Source organism: Ursus americanus, chromosome 23, assembly GCF_024610735.1.
Source record: "Ursus americanus isolate L20-20 chromosome 23, mUrsAme1.1.p, whole genome shotgun sequence".
Taxonomy (NCBI): Eukaryota; Metazoa; Chordata; class Mammalia; order Carnivora; family Ursidae; genus Ursus; species Ursus americanus.
The window spans coordinates 13,080,172-13,094,299 of record NC_142149.1 but is presented as its reverse complement, the minus strand read 5'-3'; the positions used below and the strand labels follow the sequence as shown (position 1 = coordinate 13,094,299).

The following is a 14,128-nucleotide window of genomic DNA, read 5'->3' as shown; positions in this document are numbered from 1 at the left end:
AAAAGGAAAGAAGTACTGCTACCTTTATTGCTGCTGTGAGATGCTTTACTGTGTTTATACTGTACTTTGTAGGGTTTTTTACACACATTCTGTTAGATGAAGCCGCCCAGGCCATGGAGTGTGAAACCATTATGCCTCTAGCATTAGCAACTAAGAACACTCGGATTGTCTTGGCTGGTGACCACATGCAGGTATGCACCCTCTGAGCCATCATATTCAAGGAACTACTAATTATATTTTGATGTTTAATATTCGATTTTCTAAAACGTTCTATGAAACTCTGGCATGTATTACAGTTTAAGTACTTTAAATATATCTGCACTAATAATGAAAAATACTGCTTTTTCTGAAGGAAAATTACTATCCTAGTGTTTTTTTCCTTTGGATAGAGAGTGGAATGAATGAATCTGTCAGTGTTACAGTTTTCATGTTTTTAATTTGAAGATCAGCTTTCTGGAGTGTGAATATTTGATTTTTACTTTTCTTTAGAAAATAAATTTAAGTTATCCTTCCCACAGTTCCCCAACTCTTGTCCCTAACATTTGTTTTCAGGAAGGGTTGATTTTTTTTGCCATCGTAGGAAACAGAGTACACTTAATTCAGATTAATAGCCCACATCTCAAAGAACATTTCTGATTCTATGTATTTCAGTACCTACATAAGGAAAGAGAAATAGAATTTTTCTATTAATCTTTGTTTTATAAAGTTGCAGTTTGAAGTTCTTTCTCTTCTGCTGAAGTCGAGATTGAACCTATGTAATATTATAGCTGTGACAACATCCAGGAAAGAGTTGAATGTAGAGGAAGAAATTCTGTTTTTGTTTCTTTTCCAAAAGTAGTTTAATTTTGTTCTTTAGTGGTCAGAGGTATGATGAAGAATGTCTCCTTCTACTTTATGAGATACAAAGCATTATTTTGCTGATTATTAAAAACAAATTTTTTCATCATAGGCTATATATCCTTCCAGCTCACCCTTTTAAATAGTTGATCAGTTTTAGTGCAATAACTGGTTAGCTCCCCCAACGATGCAATGGGTTGCATCCCTGAAGTTACTGAAGTAATAGCTATTTATTATTATCTTGGAGGAGCCCTTTGTTAACCTATGTGTAGAAACTCTATGCTACTGTGGATATACTGAAATGAAAAGTTAGAAATTTTTGCCTAGTTCTTTATAGTGGCAAAGTGGTTCAGAGAAAGTATTCTTGATTCTGCTTATTCCAGCATTCAGCATGTTGAGATTTAGTACATCAGAGGTTTCAGCATAGTGGAGTTTTTTATAAGCAGGTTAAAAAAGTACTACTTGCATATTTAGTTAAATTTTCTCTGTATGTTTGTCTGTTACAGCTCAGTCCTTTTGTTTACAGCGAGTTTGCCAGGGAGAGAAACCTTCATGTTTCATTACTTGATCGACTCTATGAGCATTACCCTGCCGAATTTCCATGTAGGATCCTCCTATGTGAGAACTACCGCTCCCATGAAGCTATCATCAAGTAGGTGTGAACTGCCCCTTCTGTATCCCACTTTCTGCAGTCTGGTGGGAGGGAACTCAGTATGGCAGTGGTAAGAGGAACAGGCTGTTCCCTGCACAATTATATGGTGTCCCTGGCATTGTAAATTATGTTAAATTTTATTTCTGAAAAAGAGTACCTCAAAGGTCAGCTGTAATTTTTCACAAAATAGGGCAATCCTGGAAACTAAAATTTTAGGTTCTACCAGTTATGATGTTTTTCTGTGACTAAATATATAATATATATGTAAAACTACATGATGTAATAAACAGATATATTGACAGAACACACAGTTTCTTAGATGTCTGGCTGTGTTATACAAGGAATCTGTTTTAAAAGTAAGGAAAGAAAAAAGGAAGCAAGCAAGGAAGGAAAAACCATGAAACTTAGTCATGAAGTTTTTAAAGATTTCTATTAAATATAGTATGCATCTCTAAAAGTAAAAATATCATAAATGACAGCTCCGTGAACAGTCACAAATTGAATGTATCTATGTAACCCTGCATCCAGATTAAGAAACAGAACATTAGCAGCACTCTGGAAAGCCCCTTTCCAGTCACTACCCTGCCAAAAACTTACAGTTTTTGAAAGTTTAGTAAAATTTAATAATATTGATTATGTTAGTCAGTGAAAACCGTTTTTAGGTTTCTTTGAAAACAGGAAGATAGATATAAAAATAAATTTAGATTTAACTGTGGCTTTTATCATCTCTTAAAAAGTGATCCTCTTTATTAGTTGCCAGTCATTTGCTGCAGCCAATAATGGATCAAGTACTTAGTATTTTCATCAGTAAAAAGTATTCTTTTTTGTAGCTGAAGACTTGTTTGTCCTTCAGTTGTGTGTGTTTCAGTGTCTGTATATCTTTGTGTTTGCATGTGTAAGTAAATGATCCATATTAATCAAAATATGTATTAACCAAGAAAATAGCTAGCAGTTTCCTCATAGAGCAAGATTCTCATCTGGTATTGAACTATTGTCATTTTTTCCTTTTCTTTCTATACTCTGGCTTCATACCTGACCAGATTAATTCATTTAGCAGTGGTATTCCAGGAGCCTACTCTGTTGTTATTGCTGTGGTTAATTTTGGGGAAAATCTTGCCTTCATAGGTGTTGGATGTTTGAATTAAAATTAATCAAGGACAGAAAGTAGCATTATTAGAATTGACTGATAATTTTTTTTCCTTATGGGTGAAGTTAATTTTGATGATAAATTACTATCTATCTATTTATTTATTTATTTTGGTCTTTTTTGGCAGTTACACCTCTGAGCTCTTCTATGAAGGCAAACTGATGGCCAGTGGAAAGCAACCAGCACACAAGGATTTCTACCCACTAACTTTTTTTACAGCACGAGGGGAAGATGTACAAGAAAAAAATAGCACAGCTTTTTATAATAATGCAGAGGTACCTTAATTCTTTTGGAGATTGTTATTTTTCACAGTCACGTGGTCTGTTCTTGTTGAGTGTTTATTTACGATTTTGGGTTGACATCCTATTGTATTCATTTACATGAAAATAGCATGTAAAATGTATTCTTTTTGTATAACATTGATTTGTGAAGATGAATCTCCTACGGGAAACAACTGATTGACATTATGATTACATTTGATTTACATTTCTTTTTTTTTTTTTTTTAAAGATTTTCTTTCTTTATTTATTTGACAGAGAGTGTGCACGCGAGAGAGAGCGCGCGTGCACGTGCATACAAGTAGGCAGAGCAGCAGGCAGAGGCAAAGGGAGAAGCAGGCTTCCCACTTAGCAGAGAGTCTGACGTGGGGCTCGACCCCAGGACCCTGGGATCATGGCCTTAGCTGAAGGCAGATGCTTAATCAACTGAGACACCCAGGCGCCCCTTGATTTACATTTCTTACGACAAAATACAAAATACATGACTTTGTTTAAAAGAAAAGCCAGTATTATTTTCATATAATTATTATTGTTAGCTAACTAAAATAGACTATGATTATATTTCATAGTACATACCCAGATGACTTATTTTAAATGAGTAAGACCTGAATTGCAGAATCCTGTGCTCCAGAGAGATTACACAGGCCTGAATGACAGTGTTGCTAGGGCAGTATGTGCTATAACATGTATGGTTCTCTTACAGTTTCTGACTTTTTAAGTTTAGAGAGAATGTGGGTAATGTGGTCACATCAGGCAGCAGACAAAAACCTGGTGAAGTCTTTAAGGGCCAGCAGGCCAGAGACTCTGAGGTTGCGTTCTGGCTGTCGCAAGGGAGTGGATTTCTGGACTTCAGGAAACCCAGAGGAGGGGGTATGCTTGGTTGGTCGTTAGAGGAATGAGTCTTGGTCTGTGATCTCCATTTCCCTTTCTTCTCTTGAGTCCCACGCGTTACTCGTTTTATTTACAAAGAAATGGGTCTTATTATGTAACAGTAATTCATCTTTCCTTTTAAAAATTGATCAGAGGTCTATAGTTAGAAGGCAGTAAAAGAAAATCAACTGCTGTTAACTGTTCAATGTAGGTCTTCTGCAGCATGGAGCTGTGGAAAATGGGATCCGATGCTCACCAGCTGCCAAAACTGCCTGGAGTAACTCTTTCAACCCAGGGAGCTAGGGGAGATGGGAACTGTCTCTCAACTGCTGAGATAGCCTTTCTGTAAGAGCTGTGTGCGGATGGGTGCAGTCCCTAGCTTGAATGCCCTGGCCTCCCTCTTCTTACTAAGTTTCTGTATACTTTGTTGAATAAATCCTTCTCAATTTCTTATAAAGTCTTTGATCAATCTCCAGAGACTTTGAATGATTGTCTGCTAATTTTGACCAGTGTAGTAGATGTCTGTCTGGGAGAGAAGTTTCCCCAAGCTCCTTATATCACCATTCCAACTCTGTGTATTTTGACTTCAGTTTTAGGCATCCCTTCACAGAGGGATGAGGTGGAGAAATGGTTGTGTATTGCTTAGTGGTAGGAACTCTGTGTGTGTGCGTTTGGGTGGGGTGGGCAGTAGAGGTCTCTCCCCATCTTTCATCTACCCCCATATTTAACCAAATGGGTGAAGATAGGTTTTTCTTATTCGTTATTGCAGTAGACTCAGGGCCACCTTTCTTGTTCCTTGTAGTGAGAGCGCCATGTCTTCAGTTCAGTTCACTCTTCAGAACCCTTGGACAGTCTGTATATCTGAAGCACTTAAATCATCGTAACAATAGGGAGACTGTAGTCTATACCTCTGTCATTCATTGAGTTTCTATTTGGCAGTGAGAACAGAATCCTACCTGATAATCCTCAAGTTCTTGAAAGGAATAAAAATACTGTCAAATTTTATTAAGTATATTTAACATTGTAAATATAAGTACGTATTATTAACAAATACTAAATAATGTTATTTAAAATACATTTAAAAAACTTCATTCTCAGGGCACCTCGGTGGCTCAGTTTGTTGAGCTTCTGACTTTTGGTTTCAACTCAGGGCTTGATCTCAGGGTTGTGAGATTGAGCCCCACATCGGGCTGTGCACTCTGCGCATCGTCTGCTTGAAATCCTTTCCTCCTCCTTCCCCTTCCTGTCTGCTTCTCCCCCTGCTTGCATGCGCATGCGCGCGCTCTCTCAAATAAGTAAATAAATGAAATCTTAAAAAACAAAACAACTTTCTTCTGTATGCCCCTAGTGTCTTGCCTGACCCTCTGTTGAGCTTGCTGTTTCCATATGTATGGAATATACCTATATGTGGAGTCTGTTTTCTAAATATACAGCAGTCTCTCAGCAGACAAGGAGCATGTTTTATTGATCGTTGTGTCCCCCACTGTGCCAAACATTGAAACTTCGATCATTTCATTGTATTAAAATAGATTGAATAAATTCAGTTGGGCAGAATATGGTGTTACTTTATTTTAAGGTTAATGAAATGGCTTGGGCAAACTTGTACTACTACAAGACCGTGAATTGTGGAAGTGTCTCTCCAGTCCAGATTTGTCTTAGTCCCAGCTGTGGTTTGGTGTTCTCTGTTGGCTGCTTTGCTCAGTTCTATCAGTGGGGGAAGGTGACAGTGCTAGATCTTGTACTGCTGAGACTTAATAGTGACACTGACTCTAGGAATCTTTCCGTTGGCTGTTCATTTCACTGGCCTGACAGGGAGTGAGTGGACTGAGAAATCCTGGGAAGGTGGGGAATTGCTTCCCTGACTCCCTGGATGGGGTTACCAGTTTCATGGTCCTATCCCTGTCCTCCTCCCTACATGGGAATTTGAACCTGTCCTCATTTAAGAATGGAGGCTGGATGAAGGGTGAGGGCCAGTTGCCCATTATGTTGTCTCTGATATTCATGTTTTCACTGGGTGCATTTTACTTGGGTAGAATTTTACTGTTTGAAATGTACATAAAATTTTTCTCCCTGTGTTCATATCAGCAAAGCATTACTCCTATTTAGAGATAGTTTTTAAATGACGTTTGCTAAAATGGCATCCTTTATACATCTGTTTCAGTTACCATATCTTTAATATGCATGTGTGTGTTTGTTTAAAGGTATTCGAAGTGGTGGAACGTGTGGAAGAGTTGAGACGGAAGTGGCCAGTAGCGTGGGGGAAGTTGGATGATGGCAGTATCGGTGTGGTAACTCCATATGCTGATCAAGTGTTTAGGATACGTGCTGAACTTCGAAAAAAGAGATTATCTGATGTTAATGTAGAAAGGGTGCTAAATGTTCAAGGTAAGTATTAATTGAAATGAATTAAGTTATTCAGATGGTTAAATCTTAAAGGGTGTGCATGTTTGATTTTTAATTCTCAAGGCCTTTTTTCTGGACAAGCAATTATGTATTCTTATTCTTATATATTCTTTTTTTTTTTTTTTTTTTTTTTTTTTACCAAATGAGGAAACAGATTTTTATTTTTATTTTTTTTATTTTTATTATTATTTTTTTTTATTAATAATGATTTTTTATTATATTATGTTAGTCACCATACAGTACATCCCCGGTTTTCGATGTAAGGCTCGATGATTTATTCTTATATATTCTTATACCAAGTTCTTTAATGGAAATTTGGCAGTTAAAGGTCAAGCTCATTTACATGTTTATTAAATTTTTATATCCAAATGAAAGAAGTAGGAACAAATGGATTTTTTCAGTGACCATGATGGTGTGAAAGCCACACACTACATCTGTATGCAGTAGTTATAACCACAGTACTGTACAACGCCTACTGTCGGTATACCCTATCTGAAGACTGATTGGTTCATAAGGATTTTTAAAAAACTTGTAACTGTCAAGCATATTGTGTTTAAATGCATTTTTCAAGGCACAGTTTGTGTTTTATGTCTAGACGTTCCTAAGCGCATAGTTACCAGCAGCTCATTTAAGTTGCCTTCATGTAGTTAGTTGCTATAGAGTTTGTGCTTTTATTTTTTTATGTTTATTTTTTATAATTTTTAAAAAAGATTCTGTTTATTAGAAGGGGTGGGCAGGGGTGGAGGGAGAGGGAGAGGGACAGCAGACTCCCTGCTGAGTGTGGAGACCAGTGAGGGTCTCAGTCCCAGGATCTGAGATCATGACCTGAGCTGAATTCAGACGCTTAACTGACTGAGCCACCCAGGCGCCCTGAGTTTGTGCCTTTAAATATATGAAGCAGCATTATCATGTGAGTGCTGGAAAAGTTCAGTTTTAGGTTTCCTGGGAATATACAATAGTAAGAGTAATGAAGTTGTAGATTATGGGGACAAAATAATTTCACTATACCATGTGTTGTGCAGATCCCTCAAAATTTGGGCATTTGTTTCCAAATTTATTTACACTTTAGTTAGCATATAGTGTAATGCTGGTTTCAGGAGTAAAATTCAGTGATTCATCACTTAATATACTACACCCAATGCTTCTCACAACAAGTGCCCTCCTTAATACCCATCACCTATCTAGCCCATCCCCCACCCACCTCCCTCCACCAACCCTCAGTTGTTCTCTGTCGTTAAGAGTCTCTTATGGTTTGTTTCTCCTCTCCTGCCCTTCCCATATGTTCACCTGTTTTGTTTCTTAAATTCCACATATGAGTGAAATCATATGGTATTTGTCTTTCTGTGATTGACTTATTTCCCTTAGCATAATACATTCTGGTTCCATCCACGTCATTGCAAATGGCAAGATTTCATTCTCTTGGATGGCTGAGTAATATTCCACATGTAGGGGTGTGTGTGTGTGTGTGTGTGTGTGTGTGTGTGTGTGTGTGTGTGTATACACCACATCTTCTTTATCCATTCATCAGTTGATGGGCTTTTGGGCTCTCTCTGTAGTTTGGCTGTTGTTGATAATACTACTGTAAACATCGGGGTGCATATACCCCTTTGAATCCTTTTTTGTATTTTTGTATCCTTTGGGTAAATACCTAGTAGTGCAATTGCTGGGTTGTAAGGTAATTCAATTTTATTTTTTTGAGGAACCTCCGTACTGTTCTCCAGGGTGGCTGCCCCAGTTTGCATTCCCAACCAGCAGTTCAGGAGTGTTCCCCTTTCTCCACATCCTCGCCGATACCTGTTGTTTCTTGTGTTGTTAATTTTAGTCATTCTGACAGGTGTGAGGTAAATGGTTTTGATCTTTTTTCTTTTTTTTTTTAAAGATTTTATTTATCTATTTTAGAGAGAGAGCGTACACACAAGAGTGGGAAAGAGAGAGTGGGAAGGAGAGGGAAAGGCAGAGAATCTCAGACAGACTCTGTGCTGAGTACAGAGCCCAGTGTGGGGCTCAGTCCCATGACCCTGAGGTCATGACCTGAGCTGAAACCAAGAGTAGGACATTTAACCGACCGAGCCACCCCGGTGCCCCATCATTGTGGTTTTTGATTTGTATTTCCTTGATGATGAGTGATGATGAGCATCTTTTCATGTGTCTGTTAGCCATCTGGATGTCTTCTTTGGGAAAGTGTCTATTCATGTCTTCTGCTCATTTCTTAGCTGGATTATTTGTTTTTTTGGGTGTTGAGTTTGACGAGCTCTTTATAGATAGTGCATACTAACCCTTTATCAGATATGCAGTATGAAATAACTTCTCCCATTCCATAGGTTGCCTTTGAGTTTTATTGATTGTTTCCTTTATTGTGCAAGAGCTTTTTATCTTGATGAAGTCCCACTAGTTCATTTTTGCTTTTGTTTCTCTTGCCTCGGGTGGGGTGTCTAGTAAGAAGTTGCTACAGTGGAGGTCAAAGAGGTTGCTGCCTGTGTTCTCCTGTAGAATTTTGATGGTTTCTTGTCTCACATTTAGGTCTTTCATCCATTTTGGATTTATTTTTGTGTATGGTATAAGAAAGTGGTCTCCAGTTTCATTCTTTTGCATGTTGCTGTCCAGATTTCCCAACACCATTTGTTGAAGAGACTGTCTTTCTTCCATCGGATATTCTTTCCTGCTTTGTCAAAGATTAGTTGACCATGTAGTTTTGGGTCCGTTTTTTCTGTTCCATGGATCTTTGTGTCTGTTTTTGTGCCAGGACCATACTATCTTAATGACTACAGCTTTGTAATGTAGCTTGAAATCCAGAATTGTGATGCCTCCAGTTTTGTTTTTCTTTTTCAGAATTGCTTTGGCTATTCGGGGTCTTTTGTGGTTCCATACAAATTTTAGGATTATTTGTTCTAGGTCTGTGAAAAATGTTGGTAGCATTTTGATAGGGATTGCATTAAATGTGTAGATGTTTTGGGTAGTATAGACATTTTGACAATGTTTGTTCTTCCAATCCATGAGCATGGAATGCTTTTCCATTTCTTCGTGTCCTCTTCAATGTATTTCATAAGGATTCTGTGGTGTTTAGAGTACAGATCTTTTACCTCTTTAGTTAGGTATCTTCCCAGGTATCTTATGGCTTTTGCTGTGATTGCAAGTGGGATCAATTTTTGATTCTTATCTGCTGCTGCTTTTTTGGTATGTAAAAATGCAACAGATTTCTGCACTTTGATTTTGTGTCCTGTGACTTTGCTGAATTTATGTGTTAGTTCTAGCAATTTTTTGGTGGTGTCTTTCAGGTTTTCTACATAGACTATCATGTTATCTGCAAGTAGTGAAAGTTTGACTTTGTCCTTGCCGATTTGGATACCCCCCCTTTTTCCTCTTTTTGTTGACTGACTGAGGCTAAGACTTTAGTACTATGTTAAATAGTAATGGTGAGAGTGGCCATTTGGGCATGCATTTACAAGGAATATTACCAGTAAGGTAGGAAGCACCCAAAGGAGACCTAGGACAGGTAATGGTCTAAAAACTGCCACATGGCGGGAGTCAGAAATGATTGAAAGAACCTGGGTTGTTTGGCTAGAGAAGACTGGAGATTGATATTAAAACTATATTCAGAAATTTGTAGATTTGTCACAGAATGAGGGAATTGATGTGTTGCTATAAGAAAGAGCATAAGAAAAAATGTGCAAATTAGAGTCTCAGTAAGCCTTCCTTCTGGAGTCAGCTGTGTCTGTCTTGGTTAGTGAGAGGCTAGATGACCCTGCTTCAAGGAATGGTCCTTGTATTGAGTGGGACCTTAGATGAGATAATCATTAAGGCTGGTTCCAGCAATAATATTTTTAAAATTTTAATAAAAGTTGTCATTTTAACCGTTTTTATGTGTTCGTTCTGAAAGTGTCTCTCCAGTTCAATAATACATAAAACGCCACAGTTCAGTGGCATTAAGGACATTCACATTGTTGTGCAACCATCACCACCCTCTGGCTCCAGAACTCTTTTCATCTTGTGAAGCTGAAACTCTGTACCCATTAAACAGTAACTCCCTGTTCTATTTCCCTCCTCCCCCCAGTCCCTGGCAACCACCATTCTGCTTTCTCTCTGTGAATTTGACTACTCTGGGTACTTTATATAAGTGTGGTCCCGTGGTATTTGTTCTTTTGTGACTGGCTTATTTTATTTAGCGTAACGTCTTCAGAGTTCATCCATGTCATAGTGTGTGTCAGAATGCCCTTCCTTTTTAAGGCTGAGTGATATTCCATGGTACGTATACACCACATTTTGTTCATCCATTCATCTGTCAGTGGACACTGGGCTTGTGTCTACCTTTTGCAAACCCTGTGACTAATGCTGTTAAGAACATGGGTATGTAAATATCTGTTTGAGATCCTACTTTCAGTTCTTTTGGGTAAATGCCCAGAGGTGGAATTTGCTGGATCCTGTGTTCTTTCTGTGCTTAATTTTAATTCTGTGTTTTAGTTTTATGTTTAATTGTTTTAGGAGCTGCCACACTACTTTCCAGAGTGTTTTACATACCATTTGACATTCCCACCTGCAGGACACAGGAGTTTTCGTTTCTCCACATCCTCACTGACACTTGGTATTTAGCAGTAACGTTTAAAAAGTGAAATGCTTTTATTATATCACTGGTTCAAAATAACAATCTTAAGTCTTTTATTTATTTTTTTATAGGAAAACAGTTCAGAGTTTTGTTTCTTAGCACAGTACGTACAAGGCATACTTGTAAACATAAACAGACACCAATTAAAAAGAAAGAGCAACTGCTGGAAGATTCCACAGAGGATTTAGATTATGGTTTTTTATCTAACTACAAACTTCTCAATACTGCCATCACAAGAGCACAGTCCCTGGTTGCTGTGGTGGGTGATCCCATTGCTCTGTGCTCTATTGGAAGATGCAGGTAATTATGTGTTACTGATTAAGATGGTAAAGGGGGAAAATGTAGAGTAATTTGCATCCCTATGTATATACTTATTTATATGACCTCTTGGCTAATTAAAGTCAGGTTCAGTCACCTGATATCCAGTGGGAACACAAAAATATATTGCTTTGGGTCTATTCATTATGTTCATAATTATGGATTCTTTCATTTAGTTATCACTCAACAGATATTTCCCGAGTGCCTACTATGTCCTAAGCACTATTCTAGCCACTAAGAATATATCAGTGAACAAAAATGAATAAAAATCTCTGCCTTTGTGGGCTTTACATTTTATTGGGGAGGAGAGGAAGACTGAGAATAAACAAAATAAGATACCCTGTAGTCTTGTACGTGGTAAGTTCAATGGAAGAGAAATACAACATTAAGGGGAATTAGGAGTGATGGGGGTGCAGTGGTCTGGTTTGTGATTTATGGAGTATGGTCAGAGCATCCCTCACTGAGAAGCTGACTTTGAAGCGAGGGAGTGAGCTCTGCCGAAATCTGGGGTAAAAGTGCTCCAGGAAGAGGGAACAGCTTGTGCGAGAGTCCTGAGGTGGTTTTGTGTATATGTGTATCTTTGATGGAGAGTGAATTTTATATTGATATTATTTCATTTTTTCCCCTTCATTATTGTGTCAGCTTGTTTTTGATGAATTTCCTTCTCTACTTACTTTCTCTCAGGGCTTCTCAGTGTAAATGATTCTTCATGTTTGGTTAATCTAAGGGTCTTAAAATAATGGAGGTTAGGAGTGGTTATTAGTTGTCTTGGGATAGTGTTGCTGGTATTCCTTAGATTGTAGTCATAAGGAAGTATTTCTGCTAAAATATAGTTAAAATATCAAAATAAAAAATTACTCTCTATACACCTATGATTGATACCAGGTAATAGGAATTTAACTGTTTGAAGCCAATAATATAAGACTTGGTCTTTATAGTGTTGAAAATTATGTTACCATTAACAAAAAACAGTTGAACAGAAATTTATGATCTATATTCTTTTATGGAAAAGAAATACACTAGGAATGACTTTAAAGTTGTGGAAGGATTCTAGGACCTGTCAAAGTGAATTCAGATAGTAGAAAGTGATGTAGACAGTCCCGAACATGCCTTGGGTAATTACCTCTTTTCGATATGTTAGAATTAAAGTAGACAGAGCTGTTAGGAAGTGGCCTAAACCAGGTTTTCTATTGCAATATAGATATGGCAGCATTTTATTGTCTGTTTTCTGTTTCAGCAGGGAGAAGAATTCTATGGGAAGGGAGACAGCTGGGACCTTTAATAATAATCTGCATGTATTAGAGTTTAAGACTCTAGAAGAAATTAATATACTTTATAGGGGAAAGCCATTAACAAAGGAATCAAGTAGTTTTAATTTATGGTTAGGTTATGAAAAGTGACCTTTTACTTAAAAAAAAAAATCCACAAAACTTGAGTGGTCCAAGACTTATTTATGCATAGCTAAACAGTCCTGTTGTAAAATATCTTTTTTTTTAAATTGTATAATTTATTTGAGAGAGAGAGAGGCAGAGGGAGAAGCAGACTCCCCACTGAGCAGGGAGCCCGACACGGGCCCTGATCCCAGGACCCCAAGATCATGACCTGGGCCGAAGGCAGACACTTAGCTGACTGAGCCACCCAGGTCCCCCAAAATATCTTTAATTTCATATTTAAAAGGTAGATTTCTGTTCATTTTTAGCCACTAATGACAGAAAGTTGGGAAAGGGACTATATTAATTCCAAGTTACAAATGAATAAAACTAGGAATAATTATTTGGCTTTTCTCCTAAGAATTTTACTTTAGTTACTTTATAATTCATTGAAAGTATATTTGGTTAGAATATTGCTGTGATATTTTACCATTTTTGTTTATATTTATCATTTGAAAAATGTGAGAATACATACAGTTTGATTAGAATTTAGTGGGTTAGGGGTGCCTGGGCGGCGCAGTCGTTAAGCGTCTGCCTTCGGCTCAGGGCGTGAGCCCAGCGTTCTGGGATCAAGCCCCACATCAGGTTCCTCTGCTGGGAGCCTGCTTCTTCCTCTCCCACTCCCCCTGCTTGTCTCTCTCTCTCACTGGCTGTCTCTGTGTCAAATAAATAAATAAAATCTTAAAAAAAAAAAAAGAATTTAGTGGGTTAAGACACATAGAAAATAGGACAATTTACTGAAAAAAACTAGGGGAAAAAAAAAGACAAATTAGAAATTGTCAGGAGTAAGTGGGTATAACAATAGTCTTGAGCCAAACTTGTTTTGGACTCTTTTTATAAATAACATCAAACATTTATCAATATAAATATTATTTTTTTAAAAACCATTATCCCTTTCTGTAGAGTTGTATTATGCTGTGAATTCCATGAGATCAGCGTTTTTCACCCCTTCTCTGACATAAATTGTTATTTTCTCAGAGCAAATAGGTGAATAATTCTTTCTGAGGCCATGCTGTCAGAATTATCTAGGGCTAATTTTTAACTTGTAGCCAGGTCTGTTGGTTGCTTATTTCTTACTACTCAGCTGGAGTGTATTAAGGACTGCAAATTAATTTATAAGCTGGCAAAATAGTTTCAGAGAGGTTATCTGTATTATGTAGGGAGAAAAAAATCATGTGACTTATAGCTAATTTGGAATGCTGATTATCTGTGTTATTTGGACAGTTTAATCATGGCTTTAATTCAAGAGCTGAGAGTTGAAGTGTATGGGTATTTGTGTTTAATCTTTCTCATTTTATTAGAAATTAATTTAATCTCATAAGACAAGTAAACTTGAGGGACATACATAATTTTTTTTTTTTTAAAGCTTTCAGCTTTTCGCCGTTAAGTATGATGTTAACTGTGGACTTGTTGTATATGGCCTTTATTTTTTTTAAAGATTTTATTTATTTAAGAGAGAGAGAGTGAGAGAGCATGAGAGCGGGGTGAAGGGCAGAGGGAGAAGCTGACCTCCCGCTGAGCAGGGAGCCCAACGCCGGGCTCCATCCCGGGACTCCAGCATCATGACCCAAGCCGAAGGCAGACGCCCAACCG

At 37.6% G+C, this 14,128-nt stretch overlaps 1 protein-coding gene across 6 annotated transcripts in view; it reads left to right on the top strand.

Annotated features, from left to right (window-relative positions):
* The window catches only part of HELZ (helicase with zinc finger), a 155,689-nt gene that overhangs the window by 89,088 nt on the left and 52,473 nt on the right, over positions 1–14,128 (top strand). For all 6 annotated transcript variants that reach the window (XM_045814239.2, XM_045814235.2, XM_045814236.2 and 3 more), the window contains 5 exons: positions 73–191; positions 1,344–1,489; positions 2,764–2,911; positions 5,986–6,169; positions 10,859–11,087. In XM_045814239.2, coding sequence (XP_045670195.1) covers positions 73–191; positions 1,344–1,489; positions 2,764–2,911; positions 5,986–6,169; positions 10,859–11,087 — 826 coding nt within the window. The remainder of the gene's footprint in view (positions 1–72; positions 192–1,343; positions 1,490–2,763; positions 2,912–5,985; positions 6,170–10,858; positions 11,088–14,128) is intronic.